The 20421-nt window shown below is 41.4% G+C and overlaps 1 protein-coding gene across 3 annotated transcripts; it reads left to right on the top strand.

The window, feature by feature from the left end:
- The first annotated feature begins 14086 nt into the window (after window positions 1-14086).
- Window positions 14087-19958, top strand: LOC148020429 (uncharacterized). 3 transcript variants are annotated; one of them, XM_087700727.1, is made up of 10 exons: window positions 14087-14722; window positions 14896-15044; window positions 15139-15233; window positions 15363-16129; window positions 16250-17344; window positions 18165-18325; window positions 18401-18486; window positions 18602-18749; window positions 18866-19018; window positions 19116-19958. In XM_087700727.1, exons 1-10 carry the CDS (start codon window positions 14365-14367, stop codon window positions 19677-19679), a joined length of 3576 nt encoding a protein of 1191 aa, XP_087556853.1. In that variant the 5' UTR covers window positions 14087-14364; the 3' UTR covers window positions 19680-19958. The 3 variants fall into 3 exon arrangements, with proteins under 3 accessions (XP_087556853.1, XP_087556855.1, XP_087556854.1); XM_087700729.1 differs by having other exon boundaries at window positions 14091-14722; window positions 16277-17344; window positions 19116-19957; XM_087700728.1 differs by having other exon boundaries at window positions 14094-14722; window positions 18410-18486; window positions 19116-19956.
- The last annotated feature ends 463 nt before the right edge of the window (window positions 19959-20421 follow it).

The following is a 20421-nucleotide window of genomic DNA, read 5'->3' as shown; positions in this document are numbered from 1 at the left end:
TTGCCAAGGAAAAGGAAAGTTAGGTATTTGTCTTGAAGCAAATGACCAGACAATAAACTAAAGCGACATGGTCGCTGGAACCTACCACAACAAAACCTAAAGTATTGGTAGGGTATGACCCTAACCCAAGAATGATAGGAATCTTGCCAAGTTGCAATTGATTCCGGATCGAATGCGGGTTGCATTCGGAGAAAAGAAGTCACTCCTTAATAGTTGCCAGCTAAACGACCATTGAAATTGATTGTGCTTGTAACAGTTTAGAAAGGACTGTTTGCATTGTTTGCTCAATGAACTAAAGGATGAAAATATATCTAAAGCTTCAGGTTGGTGCCTGAGAGGCAGCTTCAGTTACCCCCGACTGCCTGCCTGACCCTAACCAAGGGGGTTGTGAACCGCGCCGGGAACGTGGACCGAACCCGCCGTGAGAGGTCTCTCCGTTGAGTTCTGCTTGGAGCAGGAGGACGCTTGGGTGCCAGGGGGGGCTCTGGCTGTAAATCCCTCGCCTTCCGGGTCCTGCACAAGAGACTAACGTGACTCGAGATTGGATCTCGAGGCCCGCATACTAGTCAACGGGCGGAAACTTGGATTAGTGATCCCTGGTGGATTACTGGATAGCCTTCGGGCGGATTATGAAAATGCCTACGGGCGGAACTCCTTGTATTTCAAAGATAAAAGGATAAAATGATAATAAAGAAGTTGTTTGGCATTGTTTTCTTTATGTCCTGTGATAAGATTACGTGAAGGAACCGGTGCATAACAGGGTTAATCAAAGAAGCTGTTTGTATATGTCAAACTAATGTGGTAGGTAATTACATAACTAAAACAAACCGAGGAAAGTGCGGAGGATGGACCATGGGTCCGTCCTATGGACGGGTGGTCCCGGTTAGCCGGGAACTTTTCTCAAAGTCTTCTACAAGCAGCAGGTTAATCTTCAGCATCAAAGCGAATAACGAGGATGATGACCTAGACTTACATCCTACCCGATTTACGCTGTTTTAGGGGAACGGAATGGGACTATGCCTTATGGCAGAGAGGTCGAGCCTTGCATCCCTCTCGTTTCCCATTCTCCTTGAACCAAGTGCAGCGTGAATCCGCTTCGGACCTGGCGTTTCTGCGTAAAGTAGTTCGCTCGGGTCTAACGCTAGTTGTTGCTAGCTAATGACCAAACGGGAAAACCCAAATTCAGGTCGATCCTAAGTGGGAACGGCCAGGATACTTCCGCTACGTGGCAGACTCGGGAAGACCTAGATTGCAAAACCCGTAACATTCCATGGGAGTGCCGGGCGGAGCTTTCTAGACATCCTTCCCGATGGACTGCTAAGACGTGTCCGGAATGATTCTAGCGGACACGTTACACTGTTTGTGTCAGCAAAATTGCTTGTGGTTTTAGCCATTTTGTCTTGTGTTATTCCATCCATACCTAGATGCCACACACGAGCTCCATTTCCAAGTTTTCTAGCTCATCAACCGAGGATTCAGATGCTGTCCTTAGGCATTTTGAGGTGGCATATATGGTCAATTTTTCCATCTATAAGGTGGCTATATTCGAGTCATTGATATAGAAAAGGGTGGTGGCTTGGCTCATAGTAGAAAATAGCTAGGAAAATTTTAATGATGCCAAGGTAGCATTTTGCTCATAGTTCTAGCTAGATAAACCAATGCCCAAAAGTTGAGAGACTCTATAGTATCAAACAAGGTGATACTAAACTCTAGAGCTATATAGCTTAATTTAAAGTCTTAACACAACATATTGGTGAAATGTTACAATCACTATATATGCAAGGATTTAATATGGATATTTGTAAATCTTTGACTTTGGAAGATCTATTTGGTCATAACCTAGAGTATTTTTATGAGATGTTTGTGTTTCTAGCTAAGGGTAAGTCAAAACAAGGGAAGAAATCAACTAAATGTGCTGACAAATCTTGTCATTAGGAATCTAGTGACATAGATTCAAATTTAGATCTATAGGAAAAAAGTAGTAGTGAGGAAGAGGGCTCTGAGGAGGATGAGAGATGCCAAAAGCTTGTAAAGTCAAAGAGGAAGGGCAAGGACTACAAACCCTGATCAAAACGCACTTGCAAATTTGTAACCAAAACCGTTTGGCGTACCAAGTCCAACAATCTAGGTTATTTAGTAATTGATTGTGATCTCAATCATCGATGGTATAGTACTTGCCATATGGCTACTCACAATATAGAGATTTACTGGTAAAATGCCAAGAGTTAGATGGGGCACACTAGTGCATGGCAGGGTGCATGAGGAGCATAGCTTGCCAAATATCAAGGCATAGGAGGAGCACGGCCTGCTAATTGGAACATACCCAATCCATGTACAATAGTGGCACTAATAGTTGCTTACACTTAACAAGATTACCCATCTTTCGGTGTGGGATCCTGAGGATGAGGAAGGAATTGAGGAGGCATAGGAGAAAATAACCACCCCTCATATAAAGAATTTTCTTTTGCATGTAGGAAGGACACTAGAGATGGAAGTGTTTGAAAGCCCAATAATATGGTGCACAGAAGTGCATAATCTTCATCCATTGCTTTATACCAATTCTTATCCTGAATTGCTTTTGCGAATGACATGGGTTCTTTGTACTTCATTACTTCTGCCATGTATGCATAGTGTCTAGCTAAGTACCCACTATAAGTACATCTATCAACAAGTTCTCTCTCTCTATGTGATTCTTCATTAGCTAAGGTGCACTATGTGATTCCGCTCTTGCATGAGGTGATACTTACCTATGCTTAACACCACGTGTAATAATTGCAAATATTCCAAACTCACTATCCAAACTATCAGTGGAATCATACGCTGATGTCAACAGACTTGTTATATCTTCAAGTGCATTTCCTTTTCCTTTATCCATGTCCAATCTCCCCCTCATTAATGTGTCAATGGAATGTGATTCATGATTGCACAATCTACGTGTCCAAGGACTCACATTGGTAGATACATCATACACATGTTTACTAGCAGTAGTAGTCTCTTGCATTCCATTGTCAAAATTACTTTGTGTAGACTCATCATGAACTGATACCCACTTAGCACCATACCATGATGCTAGCTCATCAAATACTATATCACGATTGATCAAAGTCTCATGATTAGATGGAACATAGCACTTATAACCTTTCATTCTTGCAAGAGTGACAAATAAAGATAGACCTCACTACTTTTAGATCAAGATTCTTCCATTTCTCATCAGGTACATGGACATATGCGATGATACCAAATACTTTCAAGTGTCTAATGTCAAGCTTATATCCATAAAGCTACTCATATGGTGTCTTCTCATGTATACTAGCTATAGGTGTTTGATTCATGACATAAACAATAGTTAGAACCGCTTCAGCTCATTAAGAAAGAGGCATATCTTTCTCATTTAGCATTGCCTTGGCTGCTTCCATAATCACTTTGTTTTTCCATTCAACCACTCCATTTTACTACAGAGTATAATTGCATGTCAATTGTCTCTTGATCCCATGCTTAATCAAGTACCGATCAAACTCATTTGACACATATTCACCACCACCATCAGACCGTAGGTATGAGACATAACAGTTGAACTCTTTCTCTGCATGAGATTTGAAATCCATAAAGCTCTCTAGAACCTCATCTTTATATTTCAAAATGTATAGTCAAGTGTACCTATTGAAATCATCCACAAAGATCACATAATACCTAGACCCTCCAAGAGATACATTATGTGTAGGTCCCCATACATCCAAATGAATAATCTGTAAGGGTCTATTATTGTTTTGTATATGTTTGATAAATGGAAAGTGGGCTTGTTTGCCAAATTGACAAGCTAAACATATGTGTCCTAAATCAGCATATTTAGACTTTGGCAACCCTGAAACAATATCCTTTTGGTGCATATTTTTTAGCCTTTGAACATTAATGTGGCCAATGGGTTTATGCTAGATGTCTATGTCTCCGACACTTCATCATCATGTGCAAACATTGCAACTTCTAGTTCAGGAATATTTGCATCCAATGTAAACATTCTGCCATGTCTTTTACCCTTTGCAATCAACTTGTAACCTCTGCCATATTCCTTAATGAAACAACCATCTTTGTTAAAGTGTACATGTAGGTTTTGTTCAAATTGATAACAGATTCTTTGTGATGGATGGAATATGTAAAACGTCATACAGTTTCTTCTTTTTTGCCATCACACATAACCAATGGAACAACTCCTATATGAGTTATGTCATGTTGGGTATCATCTCCAGTATATACATAACCATTTATACTTGCTTTCATTTCCTTAAACCACTCACCATGTGGTGTCATATGATTTGATGATCTTGAATCAATATACCATATGTAATCTAATTTTTCTTGCTTAGTAGTCACATTCCATAGTTTATGATAGGCAAGAAGATTGTTATGAGCATCCGTGAAATACTCTAGTAGTAGGTGAAGTATTCTCAACCCAACAACACCTTAATGCATCTCAGATAGTTACCACATCATATGGGAGTTGATACATGTTGCTATGAACATTATATATTGCATACATATCCAACAAGTATGAAGAGAAATATCTATCTAGATAATAACCAACGAATGCCTTAGTATAACTACCAATAACTCCACTCTAACCTAAGAAACAAATACTTAAAACAATTCATAAAGCTTTTCATAATTCCTAATCACCATGGTGGCCTCACTAGACATTTGTATAAACTCCAATGAGTACTATGCAATGTAATACATGCTATCTAGGTTTACTTATAGTACTATGTTTACTGTGTTTTGCATATAACTGAAGCAAGGAAACTTCTCAATATGTCTAACCAATCAATGATGATACCCAGATCACTACTAAATCTGTAGTCTGATTATAGCAAGGCATTGTCTGCAAAATAGACTGACATAATCTTGCTTGTCACGATGTCTTGGAATAGATGGAATGCTAGTTCCTTTGGCTGATAGCATTGAACCTTCACTAGTGCTAGATAAGCACCACTAAATAGGCATGATACTCATTATTTGTTCAAGACAAAGCATAGCTATTTGGGTGGACTATGATGCTCCCAATGATCTAGTGAATGTAGGTGCGATTTTGGGCAAATCATGCTAACTCGTGTTGCTACCCAAGAGCTCATTATTGAGCATTTATCTATGACATACTAGTTAGATAGTAAGCTATATATGATGCTCCACAATGCCAAGCATAATTCCAACTACAATAGAAACACTTCCAGCTTCATCAGCATGACAACACTTGTGTTGTCCATGCAGTTAATTAGTAGGCGTGGTTTTATAGTGGTCACACAGAATGCATGCTCATCATATTGGCCACCAAAGCATACTCCCAAGGCTCCAGTTCATGTAATTGATACTCCCTATTAGGTCTCAATAGGCTCAAGAAAATATGGACTTCATAAAGATTGATCCATACCCAGGTTCAAATATTGGTTATGGTTGCCAATATCTTCTTGTAGAGATTCACACTCCATCTCCTACAATCCAGTAGGCCCTGGAGTGATTTGAATTGCTCCAAAATGATCATTGCCAACTACTATTGATGTAGACGTCAACACCAAATCTTTCAATAAAAGCAAATGAAATTCAATTGGTAAGGGCAACACATAGAGTTGAAGGGCATTGACCACAAATACATAGAGCTTATCTCCATGAAGAAATTATAGAAGAAAATCAATACCAAGCCATGTATTTTCACTCCTTTTCTTGCAAAAATAGATGAAGATCAACCACCAAATTAGCCATCTTCTTCTCCAAAGAAAAGGGATCCTCCTAGATTGGAAGAGCTATTGAAGGAATATAAGGATTTGTTTCAGCAGCCATCCTATTAACTTTTTGCCCAACACAAAGTCCACTCAAAAAAAATCTCTATTGCTTATCAAAGTTTGAGAGGGAAGAGATAGAGTGACAAGTTAAGGAGTTGTTGCAAATGGGCTTATTTTAGCCAAGTCAATCATTGTTTACCTCCTCCTATGCTCTTGATTAAGAAGAAGGATGGATCATTTTTGATGTGCATTGATTATAGGGATTCAAACAAGTCAACAGTTAAGAATAGCTATCATATTCCCTACATTGATGATCTCTTGGATGAACTTAAGGATGCAAAGGTCTTTACCAAAATAGATCTTCGTTTGGATTACCATCAAATTTGAATGAAGGAAGAGATGAGTTCAAAATAGTATTTAGAGACTGAAAGGGAATTATATCACTTCTTGCTTATGATGATTTGTGCTTTCCAATGCGCCTGCCACTTTTCAAGCTCTTATGAACAAAATATTACAGCCTTTCTTATTTAAAACACTCCTTGTTTTCTTTGATGACATCCTTATCTATAGCAAGTCCAAGGAAGAGAACTTTAGGCATGTACATGAGGTCTTTGACACCATAAGAAGACACACACTCTTTGCCAAGACGACGAAGTGTTCTTTCATGGAAGATGAAGTGAAATACTTAGGTCATATTGTGGGAGAGTAAAGAATTAGAGTGGATCCAAACAAGTTTAACTGTGTCAAAGAATGGCCTACCTCTACAAATTTGACATCTTTGAGAGGATTCCTTGGATTATCTTCTTTTTATAGGAGGTTCATCAAGAATTATACTCACATGGTGGTGCCATTGATGGATAGGCTAAAAAAAGAAGCTTTCTTTGGGGACTCAATAGTCAAAAAAGTGTTAATTAACTGAAACCTCTTTTAATTTTAGCACCTATCCTTGCATGTCTAGATTTTTCGAAGGATTTTATCATATGCGTTAATGCTTGTGGAAGAGTGGTGCGCAGATCGGATGTTGTATGCTCGCGTAGTGAATGCCGGAAGGTCCCCAAGAACAATGAAACTCTACTTTTTGCACAAATTTCAAGGTAAAAAGCATGAACGACAAGAGCAAAAGACCAATTGGGTGCAATCTCTCCCCATGCATTGTGTGAGCGCTCCACAAAGCATGTATTTTATGTATATTTCATCTTCATGCTCAAATAATAGCCCAAATTACAAAATAGCAAGCTTTTAGCTTTTGAGTTTGCTTTTACACAAAAATAGGAATAAAGCTAATGGACGGTGCCCAAAGAGTCTGGCACGCCCAATACAATGTCCAAATAGAAATAACATAACCGTGCGCCCATGCACATACAAAATAATAATAAATAATCGATGCCTTACTAAATAGGCATGACAAAATATAGCGTGACGCCTATCAGAATATAATCCATAAATCGAATACTCGCTATCCTCCAATGCTTTCCTCTGTCACTGCTGCTATCTCTACACATCAACTGAAGCATTCACAATCATTAGTAAAATAATACAATTAAACCGACAAAAGTGAATACCTAGCAGTCTTCAGCTACATAAATAAATCAACTGGTTAGAAATAAATCCTAACCTTAATTTATTACGAGTGCGCACTCTAAACTCATAAACATTTATTAATTTAATATGCATTTTGCGGAATCACCCGCTATGGAATCACCCATGTACACACTAAATTAATGAAATGCCCAAAAAGGACAGGCGTCCCCATCAACTTCTCGCACAAAGAATCCACTTTGTGTATGAGCCCTGGTCATCAAAGTTTACGGAATCCACCGTAAAACCTCACGGAATCCACCGTGGCACGGAATCCACCGTGAAATATGCTTCCTGGCATCAAAGAGGAGTAAGGGCTATTTTATATCAAGATCATGGAGTCATAGCTTATGAGAGATGAAGGCTTGATGACAAGGAGCGCCAACTACATGTTTATGAGCAAGAGATGTTAGCAATACTACATGCAATCAAAAAGTGACACCACTAGATCGATGGTAGCCATTTTAAAGTGAAAAGTGATCATCGTGTACTGAAATACTTTCTTTCGTAGCCAAATTTGTCTCCCAAGAAACAAAGATGGTGGCCACTCTTCAAGGATATGACTTTGAGATATCATATATGGCTGAAAAAGATCATGTGGTAGCAAATGTCTTATAAAAAATGCGGGTGTGTTCCATTTCTACCATTTTTATCGCACGTAAAAATTGGATCCATGACATTTAAGAAGAGTACTTGATGAGCAAGCATCCAAAATGATGAAGGAATTTCAATAAGGTAAAGGAGAAGAGTATCCAAATTATAAGTGCACAATGGTCTTCTTTGGTATCATGGACGAGTCTATTCGACTTCTCATTCATCTTTCAAAGACCGTATTTTGCAAGAGATGCACTCTTCACCTTTAGTGAGTCATCATGGTTTGTGCAAGACATTTGACAATATCCATAAGAGCGTTTATTGGAAAGTAATTTGGAGATATGCTAAATATTATATCATGAGATATCTTGTGTCAACAAAACAAGGATTTGATGGTTCGACTTGGTGGATTTGCTTTAGCCACCTATCCCTCATGGGAAGTAGATTGACATTGGCTTGGATTGCATTGATCTCTAGCTCTAGTAGCACCATTTGAACTACATCCACTTCTACCCCTATCATGGACACCTTCCAATCGTAGACTTGCCTGACCTTGGCCTCCTTCTCCTCCTCTAACTCTACCCCTTCTTTCAAATCTACCACTACTAGCTCTGTACAATCTTGGTACACCGACCCTAGCACTAATATGATGAGTAGCACCCCAGGATGTGCCCTCAAGAAGATGCCAAAGCCATTCAAGACTAAACACCTATGGATTGTAGTCTACCATGCATGCCATGTGTCAGGTGTAGGATGGAGGGGGTAGATTGGTGGCTAAAAGTGGCAATCAATGCTACTGGCAATGACGCAGTAATGAAAGGTGGTGGTCTAGCAAGAGATAGTGATAGGTCTTCAAGACGGCCATAAAAGAAGGGGAGAGGAAGTGATGAGGATTACAATGACAATAGATAAGGGTTGCATCCTTGGCATGAGTATAATGCCAATTTACCCCATATATACAACATACACTCATATTTAGGTTCAATGTAGTGATGTGATTGTAGCCATGGTCATCTATCTTATGCCTTGTATTTTTGAGTGGTTTACCCCCTTGAATGTATTATTGGTTCGAGTCTTGTCTCTACTTTTTATCATCTTCCTGAGAGACCATTATACTTTGTATGAACTATAGCAATTGCTATTTGAATATATGAGCATTCTATTTTCTATCAAGTATTATCTATGATTGTCTATTTAGGTAGGCTCTCTTTTGATATGTTGTTGATTGATATACCTACAATGTTAGCATATCACTATGTCAGGTCTAAACAAGTTAGGACTCTACAATCCGATAGAGTTGGTGTAGTCCTATTGTACCTAGCAACCACGACCTAGACTTGGATCCAATTACAAGTCACTCTATTCACTGCCTACAGATGCCGTATAAGTCAAAGAGATCCATTCTTCTTAGACACTATGAACCATTGATTAGAAAAAGGTACTAAAGATGATTCAAGAATCCCAATAATCCTCTCATTCAATAGCTCAATCAATTTTTCTAGATGAGTCTTAGGCACTAGAATGGGATGTGTATTTTGAGGTATATGTAGAATAGTGAATATCACCATCGGTATTACAACCTCTAGATCCACATATCCAATCTCATGCAAATAGAATGTAAATGCTCTACCATGTCTTAATGAGCATTTGCAGGATCCCTCAAATTTGGATTTTTTGTAGCCCTCTTCATCTCATCATCACTATTAGGAGCTAATGGTCTTGCTTTCAATTTCACTTTTTATCCATAGTTTGGTACTTAGTTTATATCTTGGCTTCATGTTTTCCCCCTTGGAAACCCAACTCTTGCTATTGCTACAAATGCACATCACCCAACTTTGTTGGTTAAAATAAATTAATCCCCTTATCTTGAAACAACATTCCCAAAATCTATATGTCATAATCATAAGTCAACATCAAACTCTTTTGGCTGAAATAATTCAGCCCCTTTCAACCTTGTGGCCGAAATAATTCAACGCTCTCTGTAGTTTTCTAAACTACATTATCCCAATGACCCTTTTGCTGAATTGATTTAGCATGTAACCCTTTCAATTACATAAATCCAACAATCTCATGATACATGCCCATGAAATGTAATTGCACAAAATTAAAAACACTCTACACCTCAGTTTTCAACATGTCCTCAACCTGTGTAACAATGTCTACACAAGATAAACCATCATAAAATCAAGACCCACCCAATGTCCCTGCTCACACATGGCTTCTTCTCATAATGGGGGCCTTACACGTTAAAACACCATGGATCCTTGGTGGCATCTTGCAAGGGTTGGATATTGAGCATATTTAAAAGAGACTGAATCCTTAGCATCATATTAATTTGTTTTAAGCCTATCGGCTTAGTTTTATCCTCTAGAAGTTTCCCTAATTTTAGTTACAAATGTGGATTAGTAGTCTGTAAAAAAAAATCAACTTTTTCAAATTGTAAAGATGATTGCTTTGAAACATCCAAATGATTGAATTTCTCTTTAGCAAAAGTCTGCATCAACTCTAATGCAACTAGCCCTTTATTGTGCTTATAGACCCACTCCTTGAATGTCCTTCATGTATTCAATCTTAGGTCCTCTCCAAAGTATTCCTCTTTCAATTCTTTCTTGAATGCATTTCATGTAGCATCTTGCCCATATAGCTCATTTATGTGCATTTTCAATGAAGAGATCACAAGATGAACAAAATACTGACTCATCAATCGTGTTCAGACTCTAAAAGAATCCATCTGTGTCTCATACAATTTCAAGTAACTAGAGACATTCCTAGCATTAAACAATTTTCTTTCATTAACCACAACTTCCATAGCTTTTCGTGCTACATTCTCATACTAAGAATTAGTCTATAGTAGCATATGTTGTTGCATTATTTGCTAATGATGTAGTCACAATAGCTGTTGCAATAATTCCTGTTGATGTTGCTACTGTTGTTGTTGTTGCATATAAATATTCTAAGCTTGCCAAAGATGCCTCATATCATTTGTAGACTCATGCATACTTGTAGATCCCAAAGAATCTCCCACCTTGTAGTTTTTGATGTTGATGTTTTACATCAAGAAATGCCAAAGATTCTAGGTGTATGCAAGCCACATGCCATAGAAGTTCAACTATTGATAAAATTAGGCAATGCAAATCTAATGACTATATGCTAGTATCTTAATAGATAGGATCTTAAAAGGTTGCTTAGCCAAGATGAAAGTAGAGGAGGGGCTGCTCTATACAAGCCCATGAATCTCACCACCTTCAATAGATGTTTAAAAGTCAGCCCATAAGAGAGAAGCACAATATCTTCATTTTTAAAAGTGACTTCTGCAACAACAAAGGTGTGAAATAAATAGACTTAATGATGCTTCTAGAATATTTCCACAACCTTCACCAATGAGAGGAGTTCAAGGACTTGTTTGAAGTCATTGACATCAAATGCTATTATGATGTAACATCATAAGGGGGCAATGACATATAACGGATCTACAAGCCCATAGAAATAGTCATTCCAAAAGGAGTCATTGAGATAGCAAATAAGGATAGTTAAGTTATCAAAGAAATCTAACTGACTAGGCACTTCACTTCTATAAGGGGTTAGAATCTGCCCACACACATGGTCTAGATGAATTGAAGGGAAACCTTCTTATGGGTATCGTACTTTTTGCATGTATGAACTCCATAGTCAAGAGCTCTAAATCTTGGTTGAATTTTCAAAGTTGCTTAACAATTCATAACCCAATGCTGCATTTGTCAAGCACATGTCTAAGCATAGAAAGATTGAATGACTAATTGCCACTCTTAGCTACAAGTCCATGGAAGCTTTTGGTAGTAGATCAAATGATTTAAATATCCTTTATAGATTTATTTTTCATGTCATTGTATTTGTCAACATGTCAAGAAACATCTTATGTTTAGATTCAAATAATTGGTTTCTTAGCTACAATTATGGTATATCTTAGGTTTTTAGTAAAGGGAGATTTTACACTTCCCTAAGTATTGACTAGCACTATGTGTGGCAATCCATCCTTCAATTTGAAAGACAAAGTAACTAGGATTTAACTTACATGGCAAGGCATCTCTTATTTTAAATGATAAAGAAACCAGGCTTTAAACATTTCTCCGTGTGTGTGTGTGTGTGTGTGTGTGTGTGTGTGTGTGTGTGTTTCTGTCACATGTCGTGTGCTTACCTACTTCTCACATGTCGTGTGCTTACCTGCCTTTCCAATCTGCTTGTAGCCAATGGTGTCAATCAGCTTCTCCAATCCCTTTAGTAAATGACACTTCAATCCCTACACCAATTGGCACCAATCATCTTCTCGAATCCTTGCAATAGTGGTACTTGAATGCTTGTCCCAAGAGGTGGAATGGTCCTTTGTGGTCCATATTTGAAATATGTCACAAATAGGGTGGAAAGTGCAAGAGAAAATGTTGATGGCTTTAAAAAATACCAATACTTAGCTTTCATGGTTAGTTGACACTAAGTATCCAAGTCTTTTGGAAATTATGATGGCAATGTTGAGCATCAAGCACATTGTATCCCAATCAAATGACCCTATTATGGAACGATAAAAAGGGGGGAGGTTCTATTAGGTGAGTAGAAAATGGCTAGCATTTTGAAACTTGATGAAGTTGATGTAGTCACATGTAGAATGATTTACTATGTTGATAGTGTTTGCAAATGAGATGAAGGACCCACAAACGGTGGATAATCTGGACCTCGTTATGATTAGGGCTAACCTGGTATTTAATACTACTATTGCATAAGATTTTTGATACTTTTGCTTATAGATTGAAAGTGCCATTTAACATATTTCAATGTTATTTTCATATTAAACTGTGATATATGTAAGTAACTAAAAGCTCAAAATTTTTCTCTCCCACTGCATATCACCCACAACTAGTTAAAACATATAGTTCATAACTACTTTTTCTAAATATTTTAACTACAATAGGATCTACATTATTGAATTTTTGTAGGTGGATCACTTGTCTACAATACATAACTTTTATATATGCACTAGATATGCATGCCAAGTTCTACATGTTATGAAAGTTAAAAGGAATTTCAAAGCATAGTGTAATCATTTAGTCCTTGAAATATGCAATCATGTATGGCAGAATTTTGTTGTTGACAATACTTGTAAAAGTCTATGTACAATTTGTTAGGGATGTCCCTTAGATAGCTTGACCATAATGCATAATGTATAATGATGATTAGTTGCAAAGGATGTACAATGTGTTAGGTTTTACAAAGATAGGTCTTTTCCCTTAAAGCTTCAAAACAAAGCTTTTGTAACATATTGTCATATCGTTCACAAACTAAATGGGATATCTTTTGTGATTATCATTGTCATTGGATTATACCTAGTATTGAGAAACTCCATGCCTTCTCTTTCGTGGATTGTAATGTGCACTACGCAAAGATGTCTAATTCTTGTTGATTGTGGTGCCCCCTAGTAGCGAACTATAAAAATCCATTGTGTGAAGTTGTTCTCCTGCACACAAGTTGTTATATATGACCAAGAGTGTCACGGTTCACCAAGCATCTTTGTCGGATTTGGTGGTTTCTTATTACATATCCTAAGATAATGTATACGAGTTCACCCGAGAGGGACTATATGCATACAAATGTCATAGATGTACGTCCAAGTTTCGATCCATCTCTTTCTAGGTCTTGATTGATGCCGATTTTGAGGCCTTTCTGGGTTGGAAATTTAAGAGCTTGACTTGAACGCATGAATGCAGATGGGTACAGGATGTATGTTCAATGAAACCATTTGAAAAGATGGAGTAAGCTACACTTTTTTTGATTTTTCAAGGGTATCTATGCTTCAAAATGCTCTTGGCCTTTTTGATGAGGCTTCACCAACTCAGCTAACCCAAATAGTTTACGAGTACGATACCTGTGCCTTACGATGCAATCTGGAAATCAATCTCTGGGCTTATGTTATAACGCTGGGAGGCTGGCCCCTCGGGGGCTTTTGTAATATTGTCTTTGGTATTTGAATATACAATGAGTGATAGGATTGCACGACTTTTCCTCCCCCGAGGGCACAAACAACATGGGTGGTAGTAGTTGTCTTAAAAAATGAGGGAAGAATCAAAGTAAGGAGGTCCAGGGCGTGAGAGGGACATGCGCTGATCTCTAGACTGAGATATCTCTCTCTCTCTCTCTCTGTCTCTCTCTCTGAGGGCGCTTTTCCTATTGTGCATGGGGAGGGTGAAATTAACGGGTAAAACAAGGAAGGGCGCATGATGCAGCAGCAGGGTACGGAGTCACACTTTAGAAGACGGACATGAAGCGCAGGAGATCGGAATTACTTCCGGCTCCTTTATGATCGATCCTCTTACAAGGTGGCCAGTTGGACGATGATAAATGATCATAAGTACTACTCGTGATTTCTCATTCGGAACGACTCGTAATCCAGTCATTCAGGATGCCTCATCCTTCTAATATTCGCTCCCATCGTAACGATGAATCGGCACTTAGCTACAATTGCTTGCCCGGGCCTGGCCCTCCTCCGGATGACAGTCACATAGCAGCAGCAGCTGCAGCTCGCAGCAAGGTCCAGAAGGCCTTCAGAGACAAGTTTCTAGATCCGCGTCCAAGTTCGAACCCCAAATCAGCTCCAGTTAAAGCTGGCAAGAGTGCATCAGGCAGCTCCATCGTTGACGAAGTGGTTGTTGCTGTGAGTGCTGCCAGACTTAGCAAGCACGCTTTGCAATGGGCGCTCACAAACATAGTTCAACCTGGCGACCGTATCACGCTCTTAGCCCTGTGGTCTGGATCATCAGGTGACAATATTGTATATTATGATTGTTACCTAGCTGGCTCCCACTACTGATTACTTTGCCTAATTACTTCACTGCCACTGCTCAGCACTGCGTGCGTACTATATATAGCTTCTGCAATTACGGCTAATTACTGGAAATGTACTGTCTACAATATATATATTAACTTAAGCCAGGTCGGAAGCTGTGGGGTTTTCCCATCGGAGACTGCTCGCGCACTCAGCGATCAAGAAATGGCGGCAAGTTCCACGACCTGGAAGAAGTGATCAACGAGTCGTGCTCCTCCATGATGCAGGAGCTGCACGCTCTGTGCAATACCAAACAGGTGCTCAATGCTGCTCGATTCCGCCAGTGTATAAGTAACTAGTTCACATAGATTATATGATTGCTTACCGTCCAATGTTGGGCGGACACTGCAGGCAAAAGTGAAAGTGAAAGTTGTCCCATGGGGTGAGAAAGGAGCGATAGCGCTGGAAGCCACACGAGTTGGGGCCAGCTGGGTTGTTTTAGACAGGTGAGAAGACTCGTGATGAATTGCTCAAGTTATGGTAGCATTAGTTTAGTTCTAAATCGGGGGTGTTACTGAACTCAATAAGGGTTGTTAATGGAATAATCATGCACTAATCTATACTGATGAGAGCAGGCACGTGATGAGAAGAGAGGGAAAGCTCTGCTTGGAACAGCTGCTGCAATGCAACCTGGTGGTGGTGAAGGAATCGTGCTCCAAAATTCTGAGGCTAAACTTGAGGAGCTCCAGCCAACGGCGGGAGGGAGGATTGCCTGAGACGATCGTGACTCATGTGGATGATAGCGGCGCTGGCGGCAGCGACCGCATGACAGCGGCGCAGAAGAATTCTAGGGCCGGCCCTGCCAAGAAATCACGCAGTCACAGTAGAAGGAAGGTCAACATCCACCGTGCCGCCGGTAATTCACGGCAGCCTGCATATACTGATCGTGATACTACTGCCGCAGCCAGCAACGTATATAACGACAGCCCACGCTATCACGTAGAGACGCCCTTCACACCTAGCGCCTCCAACACCTCCTCAGCCACGTGCAGTCCATCCACCAGCTGGGAAGCTCAAGTCTTATCCGGTGCAGCGGCTCCATCTGCAGCAACAAATCCTCACATCTTTTACAAAGGTTTGGGTTCCGCGAAGGTGGACATTTTCAGTGAGCAGTATGGGATTGCTCTTGACTCGAGGTTGATGTCAGATGAGGAGGCCGAACTAAGTAGCGATCATTACGGGGATGGCACAGACGGTGAACGCTCAGCTATTCTGTGCACGCCAGCCAGTTGTAGTCCAAGGGAGGAAGCGGAAGGGTGGGACGCTAATATTTTTGACCGGTCATTTGGGAGCCTCATCATGCAGTCACCGTGGGCGCAAACAACGACTAGGGCAAATGGAGGTAATAATGAAATGGGAAAGTGGCAATTATTTGCAAGGATATAGATCTGGTCAAGCTTATTTTGAGGCTGAGTCCGAGGCGTTTATTCTAATCTATGGTTGTTGTTGTGTTGATTAAAAGCTGAAAACTGGCTGGGGCCGAATGCAGATGAGGAGCGGGGCGTTAGGATCGAGGAGGCAGCGTGGGAGGCTGCACCCAGTGTCACATGCAATGGCAGCAGGACCAATTCTGCACTCGCGACGCCGAGATCCGAGATGCTGACACCAACGGGCTCGTATCCAGGCGCGTCACGCTCGCCATCGCCGAGCTCCATAGACCATAGCAAATATAGTGCTAGCAACGGCAACAGCAATCACTTTTATTCGACACCACCTCGAGCAAGCAGTAGAGGATCGGCTTCAAGATCGCCTCCGACCTCGTCGAGAGGGGATCATCATCCACCGCGTCATCATGCCATAATGAGCTGCTCGAGGCAAGGGGTGGCCAGAGCTGCGGCTGATGATGATGAAGAAGCGCAGGCGGACGATATCATGATGATTGGGGGCGATAATGACGTTGCAAAAGAAGAGGGAGCTGTAAGCTATGTCTGCACGCGGGAGCTGCTACAGAAGTTCTCGGAGTGGGACATACAATCGGCGGCCAAAGCAGCAGCGAAGGGTGGGGGCGGCCACTCAAGACATGATACTAATATTAAAGATGTCGATTGTGGAATGAATGAGGATGAGGAGGAAGGAGAAGTAGGCGACCTACTGGATCGTTCGTCCAGTGTACGTCGGGCATGCATGCACATGTCGCCGTCGTCGTCGGGGGCGGCGGCCGCACGGCCGTTCAGCGGCTCGCCGGCGGGGCCGCCGCCACTGTGCTCTATCTGCCAGCACAAGGCGCCGCTGTTCGGCAAGCCACCGCGGCGCTTTTCATTCGCGGAGCTGGAGCTTGCGACGGCGGGTTTCTCGCCGGCGAACTTCCTGGCGGAGGGCGGCTTCGGGTCCGTGCACCGCGGCGTGCTGCCGGACGGCCAGGCGGTGGCCGTGAAGCAGCACCGGGCCGGCGCCAGTTCCCAGGGCGACCTCGAGTTCTGCTCGGAGGTGGAGGTCCTGAGTTGCGCCCAGCAGCGCAACGTCGTCATGCTCATCGGCTACTGCGTCGAGCACCCCCACAAGCGTCTCCTCGTCTACGAATTCGTCTGCAACGGCTCCCTCGACGCCCACCTCTATGGTAATTACTCCTTATGAACTCTTATTAAGTACAAATATCGACATCACTCGGCACCAGCTGAAGTTTTCTTCTTATCTCAATTAACTTACTGAAGTCGTATTGATGGTTGTAGTTATTAGCCAGCATACGAATTACATGCATACGTTCGCTAGTAGTTTGACGAAGTGGGATTGTTCGCTAGTAGTTTGACGAAGTGAGATAATAGATTGTTGCCGAAGTGAGATTGGCCATTAATTGTTCTAACTTCTAGCCATCAGCTAACTACGCAAGCTTTAAAGAGTCGACTGTGTTAGGTTTTGCCATTGATTATCTTAGTCAGCGTCCGCCAGGTGAAAGCCTATAGAGTACAGACCTCTTCCCGTTTCGATTGTCGAATCTCTTATCAATCAATCAGCAGTCAGACGTGATACCAAAACCACCTGTACCTGGATTGAAGACTTCAAGTAGATTGGAGGGAGCGGGAAAACCCCGTGATTAGTAAAATAAAATTACCACTTTGAAGGCTACATAGAAGCTTTACCCGTGACACTGTACTCCACTTTTGTCTGGGTCGTAACGTGTTACGTCGATTTGATAGCAACATTTGTCAGTCGACACGTGAGTTTCAAACTAAAGTGCGCAGGGACATGTCGGAGTTCGATTAACTTTTGATGGGCTGTATGTAGCCTATCACTGCCGATAGTCTATGAGCCTACCTGAATTGGGAAAGTTGTTATGTAAGCTAACAGTCTTCGGTGAGTCCTGACTGCTTGTTGCGATCTGACTATACCCGATCACCATCTGATCTGTATGTTTTTGTTTTCCCGGGCTGATTGTGAAGCCTTGGACAGAGAACCGCTGACATGGTCTGCCCGCCAAAAGGTTGCGGTAGGTGCAGCCCGTGGACTCCGCTACTTACACGAGGAATGCCGAGTCGGGTGCATAATCCATCGGGATCTTAGACCCAACAATATCCTACTCACACATGATTACGAGCCCATGGTAGTGCAACAGTCCGCTTGCCTAATCAGTTTCGTATGTTAGTACGTTTTGATTGCTCTTTGAAGTAAGTATAAGATCTTGCAGGTTGGAGACTTCGGTTTGGCTAGATGGCAACCTTATGGAGATCTCGCCGTTCAGACGCGAGTCATTGGCACATTTGGGTACAAAAGCACTTCTCTAGCTCTATGTCGCACTTTTCGTATCTATTACATGTTAAACCTTAAGTCATTACGTTCTTCAAGGCAATGCAGTGTAAGATTCTAACGTGATCAACAGTTATCTGGCTCCGGAATACGCCCAGAGCGGAGAAGTGACCGAAAAGGCTGATTTGTATTCGTTCGGGGTGGTGCTCTTGGAGTTAGCAACGGGCCGGAAGGCTGTGGACCTGGCACGGCCGAAGGGGCAGCAATGCTTGACAGAATGGGTGAGACCACCATACAATGTGTGAGAGAGAGAGAGAGAGAGAGAGAGAGAGTGTGTGTGTGTGTGTGCTGTATGCATAATAAGCTTCATGTACACATATGAATTGCACGCACGCAGGCGCGTCCTCTGCTCGAGGACGGGACTAACATAGAAGAGCTGATTGATCCCCGCTTGGAGGGGCAGTACAACGAGCACGAACTTTTCTGCATGCTGCACGCTGCGTCCCTCTGCATTCAAAAGGATCCACAGCTCAGGCCACGGATGTCTCAGGTTAGCCTCCATTATGTACGAGTTATGGTGCTCTGTACTATATCCAGCTGCTCACAGTAACGGCCTGTATGATAAATTCACTGGTGAGACATCGCAGGTTCTGAGAATTCTAGAGGGGGATGTCGTGATCGACAGCGCTGCGACGCACTGCAACGGCAGTACAAGGAAGAACCGCAATCAAGAAAGCATTGCAGCTGAAGCCGGGCGCAGCTCGTTTGTAAGCTACAACCACAGTAACAATGACAGTGTGGGCAGCCGCAGCAGTCGAATCTCTAGCGAGTATCGTCGAGGTGCGAGCGACAATCAGCGACGTGCCGGCAGCATCAGCCCCCCTCTTATCAGCTTCAGCGGCACACTCCTCACATCTCTTGACGACAAATGCACCAGATTAAGCCATCACCATAGCACAAATCAGCTGCCAGCTACTACGAATTGTGATCGTCAGCATCATCCTGTGGTCAGTCGACGGCGTCGTACCCATGATCGGCCCAGTAGCACGTCCACGAAGCTCTCGCACGAGTCTCTGTGTGCTGTCTACCTCTCCCCTCCTGCGTCGTCCACATCCTCCTCTACTTACTATACTAGTTATACAGGGCAGCAGCGCAGTTTTACCCCTCCAGCTTCTTCGTATGCTGCACGGCTATCCTGTGAAGAGCTTTAAGTAAGGTTCTGCATATTCTGTACGCAGTTATATTATGTCATTTTAAAAACTGTCCATTTCGTAAGAGTACAAAGGCCGATTGCACGAGTGTAAATTTCATAACTTTACCTTCCAGCTTCAAAGGCTGTTCAATTATATAGACGTGAATCTTTACCATTTAGAAATAAGAACTTCATGACCTTCATAATTTTATATCAAATCACGCGTTACAGTTGTATTAAAAAGTTATAGTTGAACGTTTGTAGTGCTCTTAATGTAGGGTACTATACCTTGATCATTTCCATCACATACATCAGCTCAAAACATTTACATCCAAGTTACAATCCCAAACAATATTTTCGAGTGTTTTTTTTACAAAAAGAAATCTGTGTAGTTGATTAGATTCCTCCAAAATTTTGAAACAAGTTCGTGTGTTGAAGTATTTGTTGTTGCTGCGGTAGTCGTAGTCGTGGTTGTAGTAATAGTACTAGTAGTAGTATTAGTAGTTTTGTTGTTTGTTGTTGTTGTTGTAGTAGTAGTTTTTTTTCTTTTATTGTTTATTATTGTTTAGTTTTCTTGTTTATTGTAGTAGTAGTAGTTTTTTCTTCTTTTCTTGCTTGTTGTTGTTATTTTTTCTTCTTTTCTTGTTTATTGTTGTGGTAGTGGTTTGTTGTGGTGGTGGTGGTGGTGGTAGTGGTAGTGGTAGTTATTGTTCCTTTTTCTTATTTTCTTGTTTATTATAGTGGTAGTGGTTTGTTGTTGT

This window comes from Lygodium microphyllum, chromosome 19 (genome assembly GCF_053477565.2).
Source record: "Lygodium microphyllum isolate KBCC chromosome 19, Lygodium_microphyllum_v1.1.10, whole genome shotgun sequence".
NCBI classification, from domain to species: Eukaryota; Viridiplantae; Streptophyta; class Polypodiopsida; order Schizaeales; family Lygodiaceae; genus Lygodium; species Lygodium microphyllum.
Note: the sequence above shows the minus strand (reverse complement) of the source record. Positions and strands in the feature narration are given on the sequence as shown.